This window comes from Amblyomma maculatum, chromosome 4 (genome assembly GCF_055883805.1).
Source record: "Amblyomma maculatum isolate TAMU_Amacu chromosome 4, ASM5588380v1, whole genome shotgun sequence".
In the NCBI taxonomy this organism is placed as follows: domain Eukaryota; kingdom Metazoa; phylum Arthropoda; class Arachnida; order Ixodida; family Ixodidae; genus Amblyomma; species Amblyomma maculatum.
In genome coordinates, this window is record NC_139347.1 from 73,266,000 (window position 1) to 73,280,878 (window position 14,879).

General features: G+C 50.6%; 1 protein-coding gene across 3 annotated transcripts in view; it reads right to left on the reverse strand.

Moving 5' to 3' along the window:
- The window catches only part of LOC146191398 (protein brain tumor-like), a 105,803-nt gene that overhangs the window by 41,282 nt on the left and 49,642 nt on the right, over window positions 1-14,879 (reverse strand). Inside the window, exons 3-4 of one of the 3 annotated variants that reach the window (XM_084601950.1) lie at window positions 9,284-9,436; window positions 3,578-3,835 (exon numbers count right to left, since the gene is read on the reverse strand). In XM_084601950.1, the coding sequence (XP_084458076.1) occupies window positions 3,578-3,652 (75 nt within the window). In that variant the 5' untranslated portion in view covers window positions 3,653-3,835; window positions 9,284-9,436. Of the gene's footprint in view, window positions 1-1,851; window positions 2,266-3,577; window positions 3,836-9,283; window positions 9,437-14,879 lie in introns of those variants that run through there. The other 2 variants (XM_084601952.1, XM_084601951.1) reach the window with 2 other exon arrangements.

The window sequence follows — 14,879 nt, forward strand, 5'->3', positions numbered from 1 at the left end:
ACAGAGCGGACTGGAAAACAGTTGGACGCTGATACAACAGCAGCAGCGCCAAAGTGGACTTGGGCGGTGTGTCCCAAACTCCCTTTGTTTCAAATAGATTTTTCTCCTCTCAATGCGCGGTACAGATAGCCACTAAAAAATTAACATCAAGGATTAACAAATTAACATCACGGCTGAAGCAAGCAAATCAGAGGATGTTTGCTGTCGCAACTGGCAAACTTGCGAAGGCAATGCTACGGTGAATTATTTTTTGTCTAAAGCAAAGCTGCAATCGCCGAAGTACTGAATGAAGACGAGGTCGCAGTGGTGAGTACAGGAAATCTATTTCAATAAAATCCATCCTGTTCTAAGGCACTACTACCAAGCCAGACACCGCAGTTAAGTAGCGTGTTTTTATGGCCGGCCAATGCTGCACGAGTGAGAGGCCTAACGTACGACACAGCCAAAAAAGCACTCACCATGGTAACCGTCTTAGGCACCCACAATAGAACTGCTACCCCCCTTCTTAACGTTACAGCCCTAACTAGCGAACATATCCGACCAGACACGGCTTCGCAGTCGACCTGCCGCGCAGAATGTTCTGGAGATCAGGCGAGTGTGTTCGTAACTGGGCCATTCGAGGGGAGGGGCCGGCACGCCAACTTCTGCTTGCAAATAAGTTCGACGCCCGAAAGCCACAGCATCCCACCTCGTGGCGGTGGGAGCGTTCACAGATACGTAAATATTAAACACTAACTAGCAGGATTTTTGAATCTAAAAAGTTCCACCGCTGGCAGGGCAAGGCGCTACTCCCACACCCACTAAACTTCCATGTGCGCCTTGAAACACAAGGGCTTACAGAACGGTTCGCGGCCAAGTTATCGGATCGGCCACCTTACCCTGGGCACAGAATCACTACCGTGTTTGCCAAACAAGCACAGTACTCGTCGAGGTGTCGGTCAAAACGACGGGAACACAGGCTGTGGCCCAATTCCCGGTTAACGTTCTTCGGAAGCTTCTACGATTCCTTATCTGCGGTCTTATGTGCATGATGCTTCAGTTCAACAAGCCCATATAGCAATGCAATGCGGACACGTCACTGTTACATATCAAGCAGTCGACTGCCCTGGCAAAAACCATATGCAAGCTCAAACTCCGAAGTCGTAATCAACAGAACTCGCGCCAAGTTCGCCCTGCGAGACAGTGACAAGACAGGGTCTGCTACAGCGCATGCGCAACCAGAGGCTCGAAGCAAGACGGCTTTGCAAGGCCCCACACACACACACACACCAAGACCGGGCGTATCCCCTCCAGGCGACGGATGTAAACAAAGCTTACGGGAGCGCCCTGCAATCGCCGGACAAAGAAACCCCGCGCATGCCTGTGACGGGCAAGTTTAGAAATCTAAACATCATGAGCGCTCCCTCTTTCTCATTGCACACCCTCGACAACGGCGAACGCGAGGCTGCACAAAGCACGCGCTGCCGGGCCACGGGGCTGGACAATCTGGGAACAGCCGCGCGTAGCGGCGTGCGTCGACCTCGCACCAGGGTCGACGAAGTCCGCTGCCGGCCAAGGTCACTGTTTCGCACAAGGTCACGATATCCTTGACCCGAGCCCGCTCGAGGTCAAGCGGCAACGCTCAGGCTGGCCGGCTGGCTTCCCGGTACGACCGCCCACGTAGTGGAAGCCACGTCCCGGCGGCCGGGTGTACCGATGCGCTCCGTCCGTTACGAACCGCGCGGCGGACAAAGGGCCGTGACCGCCCGACGACGGGAGCGTCGGCCGCGAGCTCCAAAGGCGCACGCCGCCCCAAAACGCGTAGTACACAACACAGCGCGAGGGTTGTTTCGGCACCGGCTGCGAACTCACCATGAGGTCGACCTCGGAGAGCATGTCCTCCACGTCTCCGGCCTGGTCGCACAGAACGCACATACAGGGGGCACGATAGAGGAAGCACACACTGTCTTGTGCGCGAGTCGCGGTAGGGGCCTGTGTCGTCGCCAGCAATCACCGCATCCGCGTCATCCTCGGCTAGCGGTGGCAGCGACACATCCTCGTCGGAACGAACGAACAATCAGACCAAGACTCCCGGTTCGAGATCTCGGGGCGCGACACCACGTATGCGCGCGCGGGGACAAACAGCGACACCGAAGCCCTTCTTCCGCGCGGACGTGCACCTTCCAACTGCCACTCGGCCGGTTTCAACTCCCGCCGAGCGGAGAGGAGGTGGCCGCGCAAGCGCGTGGGGGGTGGACGGCGCACGCACCCACAAAGCCTGGTGCTTTCCTCTCGGGCAGCGCGCAGGCAGGGGTCGTTCCCCCTCGCCCTCTTCTCACAGGACCGCTGCGGTGGCGCCCTCTGCCGAAAGCGTCCCTCGGCAAACGCCGGCGAGCCACGTGATGGGAAGTGACGTATCTGCTCGCCTTTTCCCTCTCTTTTCGCTCTCCCCTGTTTCAACCGACCCCACCAGAAGCAGCAGCAGCAGCGCGCACAATCATCGTTCGGTCCGCGATTCCGAACAAGATCGCCAGCCATTCTTTCTTGTGTCCCCTGGTCTCAGCATAAATTTTGATTGATTGATTGGGTGTCGCCCCGTCCATTTATGGCACGAACGCGGTAAACAATGCGGCGTGTACTTTAGCCGCATTAGGAGTCTGATAGGACCACCTGCTCGAGCTGTGGGGAAAGAAAGCCTTGTATCGCTTCCTGCTATCGGGACTGATATAAAAAAAACAAAACAAATACTCATAAATAAATTATTACTCTTATCTATATATGATGGCGAGAGCATGAAGAGTTGCCGAAAGTACAACGTGATTTCGTACCAAAATAGAGAAGCAGCCGTTTCTTTCTGGGCTGTTCATAATTTCGCTTTCAATTCAGCATCCATCTGCTAGTCAACTTTGAGGCTAGTTTGCGACAGGGATTCGAACTCGCGACATATATGCATCTAATTGTATGCCGCGAAGAGGTGTGCAACGGGAAGATACAGACAATGCGCGTTTCCTCAAACCCAATCAATTTTTCACTTGAAGGAACCGCCAAGTTTTCGAACGTCTGAATCGGTTTAAGCGCAATTCAACCCCGGCTATCTTTTTTTTTTCTTCTTTCTTCAGTGAGCTGGAAGCAGCGCCATCAGTTTGCCAACATGTATTATTGCTTGACAAAACTTTACCAATACCTTTAGAAACCCCGGAAAAAAAAAGAAAAGGACGAATAGTAAAAGCCAAAATGTGCACTTACCACGCAGCAGTTTCAGAGTTCAAGGCACGGGCAGCTCTTTCTCGCTATAAAGATACTTTTTTTTTTTTTCGTCCACGTTGCTCAGATCGTTGACATCTAGTTAATCAGTACGTTGTCAGGGCAGGTGGGTACCCCTACACTGTTACTAGTGCCACAACGGCCGGACTAAGATGCGCAGTACCACAACTTGCGAGCCGCCGGTGATACCATATACTTCCAGTCACCGGCCATCCACGTCCCAATTCGTCGATTCCACTCGGTTTATCTGACACCCGATAGACAATTGATCCCATTGTGACAGCGCTAACGCGTCCAGTGCCAGCTGCAAACGTGCGCGGTGAAGAGGACCCACCAATAACTGCTGCAGCCGAATCGCCGTGTCACGGTCCCACTGGGGATGATGGTGGCCGGTAAAGAAACGGGTCATCGCTGCCGCCACGACACACCAGTCGCAGGTGCTTCAGGAGTCGGGGCAAAATGGTGGACGTGCGGCTGTGAAGGTAGGAGCAGCGCTGCTGTGCGACGCCGAGCGCAGGAATGATTCGAGAAAAGCGCTTTCTGAGCACCACCCATGCAGGTGTCCGAAGGGGACAGACACTCTTCGTGTCACCTACAATAGATGCAGAACGAAAAAATAAACGTTTGACAAGTCGTAGAGGCGATCCCGATGCAGGTTCTAATAAGCGAACATAACTGACTAAGCAAATAATTTTGAGCAGCGGCTATGATGAGTACGTAAGCGTAGTAAAGATGATCTGTAAGCGAAATGAGGAATGAAAAAAAAAAAAAAAAAAAAAAAACTCCATCTCAGTCTATTTCGGCTGCTCGCTTTGGACATAAGCAACAAAATATCGCTTCCTATTCCTAGTCAACACCGCGGCCAAGCCAAGCAACGTCAACTTCCGCCGAACGGAGGTTGCAAAGCAGGTTGTCACAATGCAGACCTTGCAAAGCATTTTTGTTTTTTTTAATGGCGCCTTTCACAAACAAAAACAAAATCTCTGCCTCCCCGATTCTAGTGGCACTCCCTCTGGACTAGTGCTATGTAAGGGGCGTGAGTACTGGCTGTTAATACGCAGACTTCTTGACCCGCGAACAGCTTTTGTTGATATTTTAGTAGCACGAAAAAAGAGCGCGAAGACCGACTTGGTAAACAGGAAGCAAAATTACTGCTTAAGGCAAACAAAAGACACATTACTGTTATGAAACCCTGAAGCAATCACGGCAGGAACAGTACGTGACTGCAGCTGCAACAAAAACTGCATTCAGGCAACTAGGGGCATGCCTAACCACAAATCGACAATCGACGCGGAAGCTAGCATGCCAAAATATCGGCGCGTATACTAAGATTCAGAGCAAGGCAGCATGACATCGAGTATATGTAATAGTTACCTGCGCTAGGAACCGACTTGCCGATGAGGGAATTGACAGCCGCCTATACATACTCGCCAACCCGAGTTAGAGCATGCCCTCACAAGACCGCAGCTGAGCGTAACTTGAAAGCACGCCGCACTCCTACACGCCCATCTGCGCGCCCAAGTCTCATTAAACGCAGGCCAGCTAACAACTGCAGAACATTTACAACAGTACTGCGAGACCCAAGCCAAATCACGAGTTCGTAACCAACAGACTTGTGAGGCCACTCGCCAAAAAAAAAGAGAGACAGACAGTAAAACATGCACTCAAGTGCCAGCCCTCGACTTACCTCACCGCTCAGCGTCGTCGGGCGACGACGTCCCAGCGAGGCGTGCAACAAGTAAGACGCAATGATCGCGAGACGTACGAGCAAAGAGAGAAATGCGCTCGACAGCGTCCCAGCCGAAAGAAAAAACCACGCGTGGGTCTTGACACGCGGTGTTCGCAACAACGTCCGTCCTGCCTCGCGCGGTCGGTGTACGGCGGGTGCGCTGCCGACAGAGCCGAACCGCATGTGTTTGAGATCACGCGCGGGCGCGAAGGCGGCGGTGTTTTGAACCCCTGGCGAGGGGCGCGCGCGAAGAGTCCGATGACGAGCGCTCGGCCCGTCCGGGGGACCCAGGCCCTGAATCACCGCCGCAGCAAGCAGACCGCACGCGCGCGCGGAGTTTTTTCCCCGCGTCACGCGTGGTCCGATCGAAGGCGCCGGCCCGGCAGTCGCCGCCGACCGCTGTTCCCGCTCTCCTTTCGTGATCATAGCGGGCGCCGTGGTAAGTGCGGGGGCAAATATGCGGAAATCTGTCAACAGGAACTACGGGTATTACGCGGCGTCATAGATAACCAGCGTGGAATGCGGCTGTTGTGTGCACTTCGGGCCTGAAATGTCCAACCCTTTAACCTGCACGCTGACACAACGTACCCTCGCTGTACCTTCCACCACGAAAGAGCAAGAAAGAAGGCTGAAGAGGTGTTGCGAGGAGCGGATGGGGGGGGGGGGGGGGGGGGGGGGGGGGGGGGGGGGACGGTACTTACGAGTTTCAACAACATGGCATTGCAATCCAACGAAATGCGGCCGTCGTCATTCTAACCGGAGCTGGGACCCACCGTATACGAAGAGAGCCAACAGAGCCACTGACACCAAGAAAATCATACGATATATTTCGTGCGTTCAATCAACAGACACACATTCAAAAAAAATCCCCGTCTTCCTCGCTGCCAGTGGCAACAAATACAAAACGAAAAACAACTTATATCTCGATATCGAGCCCCTCATATCTCCTGCACACATTTGCAGGTTACCTAACGATCGAGGGTTTCAAATCCGGCAGCCTTGGCGTTAGGTAACGTAAGAGGGTCATCGCACAGCTCCCACGCCAGGGTGGCGCTGGCGAACACTTTCAAGTGCAGGTTACGGGAAACACAGATACCTTAAAAAGTAAAATACTCAACAGCCGTCACCGTAGCCCAACTGGTAAATCACCGGATGTGAAATTCGGAAGTCCCGGGTTCAGGATTCCACCGACGGCACGAGGTTGTTTCTTCTAGTTTCTAATCAATTATCTCCACGATCGCATTACTTTTCACCTTCATCAACACCGAAAAAAAAATCATCTGTGTTTTGCTTGGTGTAAGCCCTTCCTATTAATCTCATTGCCAGTCCCTCGTTTTCCCGACACCTGCGTACGAAACATGGCGTCAAAAAGAAAAAATATATACGTGCGACGAGCGAGCGGCGATAGCAAACGGAGGCATGATGCTGCTGTGCCGACGGCTGGCGTTGCTCAACAAACAGCTCCATCCACTACATGAGTCTAGAACATAGGACTCAAGAGAAACGCGAACCCCAGCGTCACCGGCCGACATGGGATTAAATTAAGAAAATGAAAGGTTAGACACTCATCAAAGCGGTCTCCGCCCTTGGAAAGGAACGCCATGTCGCCCGACCAAGTATCGCCAAATAGCTATATCGTATACATACGAATACGAATTTTAAGGTATTTTACCCCCCTCCCCCCGTTTCTCAGCACTGTACATTCACTATGTGATGGATATTGTCAAGACATCTGTAGGACACTGCACATCATCTCTAATCATTTTCTAGCCTATACCACCACTTTGATGCATCTCTGTCCATTTTTTATGGCCTCATGTTTTCTACTTCTTATTCTTTTTTATCCATTTCCGACACCCTCTCTCTTCCCTTCTTTCTCCCCTCGATTTCCTTCCAGGCGCAGAGTAGCAAGTCAGCTGATCTGAAACGACGGCTTCATTGAATGTCTTTTTCACTCTCCGTCTCAAATGTAATGAATGTAAGTGGATGTGGGGCCGGGGTGGTGCAGTGGTAAGACGCCCGACTACTGTGCCGGAGTACCCGGGTTCAAACCCGACCTCGGCGGCTGCGTTTCGATGGCGGCGAAACGAAGAGGCGTCCGCGTGCTGTGCGATGTTAGCGCACGTTAAAGATCCCCAGGTGGTCGAAATTACTCCGTAGGCCTCCACTACGGCTTCTCTTTCCCTCTTTCCACTTTCACTCTCCCCTTCATCCCTTCCCTTACGGCGCGGTTCAGGTGTCCACAGAAAAACAAGTGAGACAGTTACCGCGCCTTTCCCTTCCTATAAATCAATCAGTGGGACTCCACAAAAAAAAAAAAAAGAAAAAATCGCTAGAAGCCGTGTGTTAATGTTCTCACACGCGGACTCGAGCACTGCTCTAACACAAGACAGCACGTGCTGCCAAATTCCTGGTGCGTCATGGGCCAAAAAGCACGACGGGCTCAATGGCTAGCGCAGTGTTGTCGCCAAGCCACGGTGGAGAAGCCCCCCCACCCTGGAGCTTGCACTGGCCGCCCCTGGGATTAAATTTACCCGCTCCCAAGAAAGGGCTTTTACGAAGAAACGAAGGACATCGCGTCTAGCTCTCAACGCTCTCTGAGCATCGCCAGCAGTGTTGTCACGGAACACAAGGAGCAAGCCGGACGAATCCCAGCACGCTAGTACAGCTCCTCGAAATTTTTTTCTTTTATTTTCTTCTCACAATAATGACCTGACCTGAGGTTCGCAATAATGACGTGCAGGACAACGGGAGTTGTGACGGCGCGACCGATTGTACGCACACGGAGATAGAGAAATCACACTAGCAAGTCCCTTCGTGAAAATTCAATAAAGACGTCAGCCGACACTACATAAAATTTTAACAGTGACACTATCACCAATGGGTATACCCCAGCCCACAGAACCTACAAAAATAGGGAGGTTGAGGATCAAGACACCAAGAGGCAGTTTTTCTAACATCCGAACGGGCGTGATTGCACGATGAAAAAGAAAACGAGCGCGCTAGGCCTTTCGGTTGTTTCGAAAACTGCGAATCAGATCTAGCTATAGCTTAACTTCGGCCCCTTTCGAAGACAATCGTCTCTCTTGATCCTTGTTTGTCGAACTGACTTCAATGAACAAGTGCCAATGACGTTCTACAAAGGCCAGAACGGATTCTAGATGCACGTTGAGCGTATGCAGTACGCTGACATCAGGAAGAACCAGAAACAAGGTGTGCGTCGGATCAATCCAGCCAACGGCAAAAAAGCTCGCAGAGAGAGGAGAGGCACGAGCACACTTGTATCGAAACGCCTTCCGATAACTCCATCGTCTCCGCGTGACTATACGAAGGACCCGCGGAAACAACACAGTATCGTTCTGACGCACGCTGCTTGAAGCGGCAAACGTCAACAAGGGCGATTAGTAGATACCCTTCGTTGTATTGTCACCGCGTCCACACAACGTTCAATGTCCTGGGCCAGCACAACGACTTGCCCTTGCATTCCTGGTCAACCACTCTCGTTCATTGGGGCGCAGTTTTGTCGGATAGATGTCAAGAACGAAGGATCACCCACGCGATGCAATGAGGATCGGTCGGCCCCGCTGGCTGGAGAGCTTCCTCTGAACGGCATTTGCCGCTTCGATTTCGACTTGTGCCCGACAGGAAATTCTCGCAAAAGCAGAAGGCATCCCGCCGCCGGCCCAACTCCACACACACACGCATCAAGCGCTGCCGCGCACGTCAGTCAGATCTGCGCGCTGCACGAGTCCGAAACTAGCGACTGGTTTATAACAACAGTAGGGAACCGTGCAGCTGTGCCCTTCTCCCCCTGCCCTTTTTCTTCACAACTTGGGTGCCTTTTCAGCTCTCCCATGCTCTTCACCGCGCGAGAGGATAAGCGAGCCAGTACCAGGAACATGGATTCCCCTTTTCGACGCCTGCTATGTGGCTGGCGTCGGCGGCGAAAAGTGTTTTAGAGTCAAGGTACAGTCGACGCCACCGTGACCAGCTACCGCGCGCCGTCAGTGCTCAAGCGCTGATTGGCCCTGACGCGGCAGACTGTCCCGCATGTGGTGCCCTCTGGCGCCGTCAAGGCGATATGGGCATGCGCAGTGGAACGCGCAGCATAAGATCATGGTAACGAATCGCCGATTGTGCTATGCTAAAACTCTCTACACAGAGACGGAAATGGAAATGGGACATGGCTGAAATCATTGTTGTGACAATAACCGCTCTTGACTCTCACGTGGAGTGGCGTTCAAACGCATGCAGTCAGCAGCACGCTGGTAGGAGACCCACCTTAAATCTTCTAGAGCACTATATACCCACCTCTCGGGAGGGCTCGAGAAGCGCCTCCATAAGCGCGTCGCTGGGACGAGAACACGTGACGCCACCTCCTCCTCCTCCTCCAAACTCGACGAGTGCCGCTCCTCCCTCCAGGTTCTTCCTCCTTCTGCGCGGTCCTGCTGCTCACATTGAAACCTGTAGGGAGAGACACGGAAGACGATGTGATGTCGCACAGATTTTCACTGGCATGTCATTTGAATCCGGCCTTCCCTGGGAAACATAAACATCGATCATATTCATCGGGCACTCCTTTTCAACGCGAAAGCATTATTTGCCCATTACGAGAAAAATCGGTGGTGGTGGCAACAAACATTTATTCTTAAGACTAAAAATTATATAGCAGCATTGCGGGCGGACTTCGGGCTGCCGGCTGTGGCGTCCAGGCCGTGCCTAGTCGCGACTTCCTCCACCCAGGTCACCAGCCGAAATTGGACATCCGGCTTGGTGCTGAATAAAGCTGTCTCCCACTGCTGCGGACTTGTAAGGTGCCAAGAGGCAGGGGGCAAGTGTGCCGGGCACGAGTATAGAATATGAGCACCGTCGGCGCGGGAGCTATCACATAGGCTGCAGGCCGGCGAGTATGTCGCGGGGTCAGCGGTGTGTGTGTGTGTGTGTGTGTGTGTGTGTGTGTGTGTGTGTGTGTGTGTACGTGTACGTGTGTGTGTGTGTGTGTGTGTGTGTGTGTGTGTGTGTGTGTGTGTGTGTGTGTGTGTGTGTACGTGTACGTGTGTGTGTGTGTGTGTGTGTGTGTGTGTGTGTGTGTGTGTGTGTGTGTGTGTGTGTGTGTGTGTGTGTGTGTGTGTGTACGTGTACGTGTGTGTGTGTGTGTGTGTGTGTGTGTGTGTGTGTGTGTGTGTGTGTGTGTGTGTGTGTGTGTGTGTGTGTGTGTGTGTGTGTGTGTGTGTGTGTGTGCGCGTGCGTGCGTGCGCGCAATGTGGTCCTAAAAATTACAGCGGTGGCAAGAAAAATAGGGTGACGTCATCAAGCGGCGGTATAATCCACACGTCAAGCCGAGCAGACCTTTGCAGACCTTTCCAGTGTTTCGTATTAAATTTATGACGGAACCACTCGCCGTAACGTGCTCCGAACGGTGTCATGCGATTTCTAGTCGCATAAGGCATACTACATCCGCTACTCAAGCAAGAGACTCGTAGAAAACAGCGATTCGAACACCCGACAACATACATATGTGCATCCAATTCAAACCGATATCGGCGATTAAAACTCCAAGACGCCTCGTGAAGCATGCCTGTGAAGCATGCCTGTCTACTTTGGATACGCGCGCGCACGAAAGTACTGCAGGCATGCACACTCAACAATACTAGCAAGAGAGAGCTTTAACATGTGTCGAAAACCTTACACGAAAACGCTTCATCCGTAAGACTAATGTTTTCGCATTCAACTTGCAGTCGTATTCTCGCAATTTTTCATTCAGCTATGCGTGAATTCTCATGTATTATTCTACATTTTTTCGCTTTGTGCGACGAATCGTGCAATAACTGCTTTTGCGCATCAGTTGACTTCATGCTGCCCACTCATCTGTTGAATTTTGACATCTATCACTTCACCATCCATTAATGTGCGATAGCACCTTGCCCAGCGAAATAACGCACCCCTTCAGTCACTATGCATTTGGCACAAGCAGAAAGATGGTTTGACAAAACATTACACACTATCGACAATGAACGCTGTCAATGTTCTGGACCACACAAGCGGTAATGCCACAGGTTTTTATGTCATTACCACTAGACACCGAAATTCTCTCGGGATTTCTTTGCAGTAATCGCTGTAGATATTCGGCGGTAAAAACTGGACGTTCCATTATTAAAGACACTGAAAGAATAAGCGAGCCGCCATCTTTCTCTTGGCGCGACACACCGGTCGTGACGCGCCTCAAGCGGGCACCTAAAGAGGTCAAGAGCTCCAACTGTGCGCCGGTTTTGCGAAGAGCGAGCTGTGGAAAGGCTGGCCAGACGCACAGAGTAGGCGGAAGTCCTGCCGGATTCTTCCTCTTAATCAGCGGTGACGCACGCAATAATTTCGGGACCCACAAGCTGCATCGCCACTGTGACGTAATGGCCGCCACGCAATAATCGTCGCCGTTCGCAAACCTCACCTCTATAGGCACATCAATGTCAATGTCATTGTATGTAATGACACGCAAAAACGCACGTTTAACTCCTGCTTTAACGGTCACTGTAATTCAAGCTACTATTTTTTATTTGTTATTTTTTTTGAGCCGCTACTGAATGCTCGTTTCTTGATACCGTAAAGGTCTTGTAAAAAACGCTGTAGAACATGTTTACCGAGAATTTGTTATCAGTGCATGCAGCGGTTTCCAGGTATCCCGACGCTGGAAATTATGATCAGCGACAACCCACGCTCCCGAGACAGAAATGTATCAGAGGCAACGTCATCAATATCCGCCACAAATGGCGAAAGTGATATGTCACATCTCACCCACCGCAGGTAATTATTAGCCATCTTTAGAAAAGCGTCGATTTCACTTTTCATGTTACGGCAAAAGCGATGCCCCGACATCTAACCCACCAGCGACAGTAATCAGCCATTTTTAGCGTAGAACAGCATCCGTTTCAGTTTCCAGACCCCGCTGAAGTCGTTGCGGTACAGTTAGGCACGCCTATAGTCGGCGGAAGCATGTGAGTGCACTGTGGTATACCGCTCCATCCATTGGAAGATGCGCGAACCAAAATGAAACGACAAAAGCTACGAGCACATCGCGGAGATGCGAAGGGAGAACTACTGATTTTCACTGAAGGTCATGCTCAGGAAACGTACCGGACAAAACTCCTGAAAAGGAAAAAAAGAAAAAGACACTGCGCGGCCATACAAACGATCCCGCCACCACGGCCTCGCCCGCCGTGGAGTGCTCTTTGCCTGCAAAATCACGCCGCGTGCGAGACGCATGCAGCCGGGCCGCCGAGCGAGCACACCCGTGATGCTTTTCTTACGCGCAGCGTATTCGCGCGCAAAAAGTGCTCCATACGGGCCAGGCTTCAAGGGCTCTGAAATCAACTGTTAAACCGCTTGCTCCAATTGATGTAAAATTAAGAGGTGCGCGCTTGAGTACACGCGCGCGCCTGGAGCGGGAGGATCGAGGCTTGTTCATATCACATTTTAGGACCATTTTCGGATCATTTTAGGACCATTTTAGGATTTCATTATTCCAAACAAAGTGTGAAGAACCTCATGCAGCCTACATGACAACTAAAAGCTTGCTTACGAAGAGTACTGTTCGGAGCAAGGAGACGATCATCCCAGCCTTTTCTACGTTGTGTGGCCTTAGAATAACCAGCGCTCCCAACTGTAGAATTGTTTTGCTCACTCTCGCTATCATTTACACGAACGATACCGTGATATCACACACACACACACACACACACACACACACACACACACACACACACACACACACACACACACACACACACACACACACACACACACACACACACACACACACACACACACACACACACACACACACACACACACACACACACACACACACACACACACACACGCGCGCGCGCACGCACGCACGCACACACACACACACACACACACACACACACACACACACACACACACACACACACACACACACACACACTGGTTCCACAATTTCCCTAATTCTTTGCGATTCTACAAGTCTGGTTGGTGTGTATATTGGCACGCTGTCGTTTGCCGGCCTAACTGCCAATTTACACGTCGTCTTACAGCAAGCGGCCAGTTTAGCAAACCTATCGCTTCAATATTATGCTTCATGTTTGTTGCGACAAATCGAGGATTAAAACTGGGTGCTTAGTTTGTCTATTTTTGCTTTTTATATTCAAAGATGGGCTTCAAAACGTTGGAATGAAAAAGCAGTGCTGTTCTTTAGACGGCGACATTGCGAAAAAAAAGTAGCACGCTTAAAAAAATAATTCCGCGGTGTGCGCTATTGGCAATCCTACGGCCACAGAACAAATAGAAGAAGAAAAAAAAAATGTGCATTTTTCATGCGATATATCTTTGCTCAGCAAACATAACCATCCTCGTCATGTGGGTTGAATATAACTTGCGAAGTGTTCTTCACACTTGTGCCATGATAATTAGATTTACATATAATTATTCTTGGCAGCGATGGTTCAAGCAGCGATATAAAGTAGTCCAGCGAGTTTCAATGAAAGCGGTTCAAATCAGAGTAGTGTCCCCATGACGTTCCGGAATAAGGGCGACACCTTCAAATCAAGAGTAGTGTCCCCATGACGTTCCGGAATAGGGATGACACCTTGTTTAGGTGTGCCCACGGGTATCCCCAAAACCTCCTAGGAAGCTTTGGCACCACCCTCTCTCGTTTTCAAATAGATCCCCCCCTCCCTTAAAAAAGCACGCCAGCATTTCGGCGCGGTTCAGGTGTCCACATAGCAAGTGTGACAGATACTGCGCATTTCCCTTCCTATGAACCAATTATTATTATTATTACTTTACCATACTTTACTGTATTGCTCTATATTACAATATTTTTGTTGTATTGCCCCTCGTGCTTGGGCCAACATATTGGCCTGCAGTATGATTAAATAAATAAAATAAAATAATAAATATACCATCAAGTTGCAAATTGAAATTGCGTACGCCAGTTTTCACAGATATGACGAACTACATGCTTGTTTTCCAACAGTCTAGCCGTGGATTGGCTAAAACCTATCTTCCTTTTTTGACCTACGTTTTGGTACCTGCGCAGTTCCACAAGTCTCCGCAGCCTGTGCACCCCCATATATAACCGCCGAACACATCTCTCCCTGCTCACGCTTTCATAACGTTAACTGCAATCCCGGCTGGACTGCAGTTTACCGCAGGAAACCCGACGCACAAAGGCTTCAGGCGTCACACACATACAAGCCACGAATGCCGCGTAAGCGATGCGGCATTACACTAAATGCAACAGACGCGTAATGCGCCGGTTAACAATGGTCGCCGAGATTCTTTCGAGCCGTTTTCTGCAGGTTAGCTTCACCGACAGCATTCCCTTACGTGATGAGCAAAAAAGCATCGAGAAAAAAAATGGTACGAAGACAAGAACGACGAAATTTCGCTCCCATCCTTCGCGGCGAGTCTTTCGTAACTGACAACAATTTAGCTTAAGAATCCGTTTGCTTAAATATTACGGGCTCTTCATAGCTCTAGGTGTACCTTCTTGTTTCTTTTTGGTGATTTTGTTTTTTTCTTTACTGCGACAGGCGCACAGATGAGAAGCTTCGTAGTCACATGTCACTGGGCGAACTACTAAACGGCCAGTTTCCTTGCAAATAAAAATTCTATTTCTTCCAACTTTTTTTTTTTTTTCACTCATAAAACACAGGCGCGGGGAGAGGGAAGCAAAATACAGGTATCGCCGCCTCTGGCTGTTTTCGCAAGAAAGCTTTGATGACGTCAAGTAATTTTTATTTGTTTAGCGAATAATCTCCAATACTAGACCAAACCAACAGCCACTTCCAGGTTAGAATCACGGCATTCGACGTCGTCATCAAGGTTAACGAGTGACAAGGGGGGGATTTTTTTTTTTTTTTTTTTT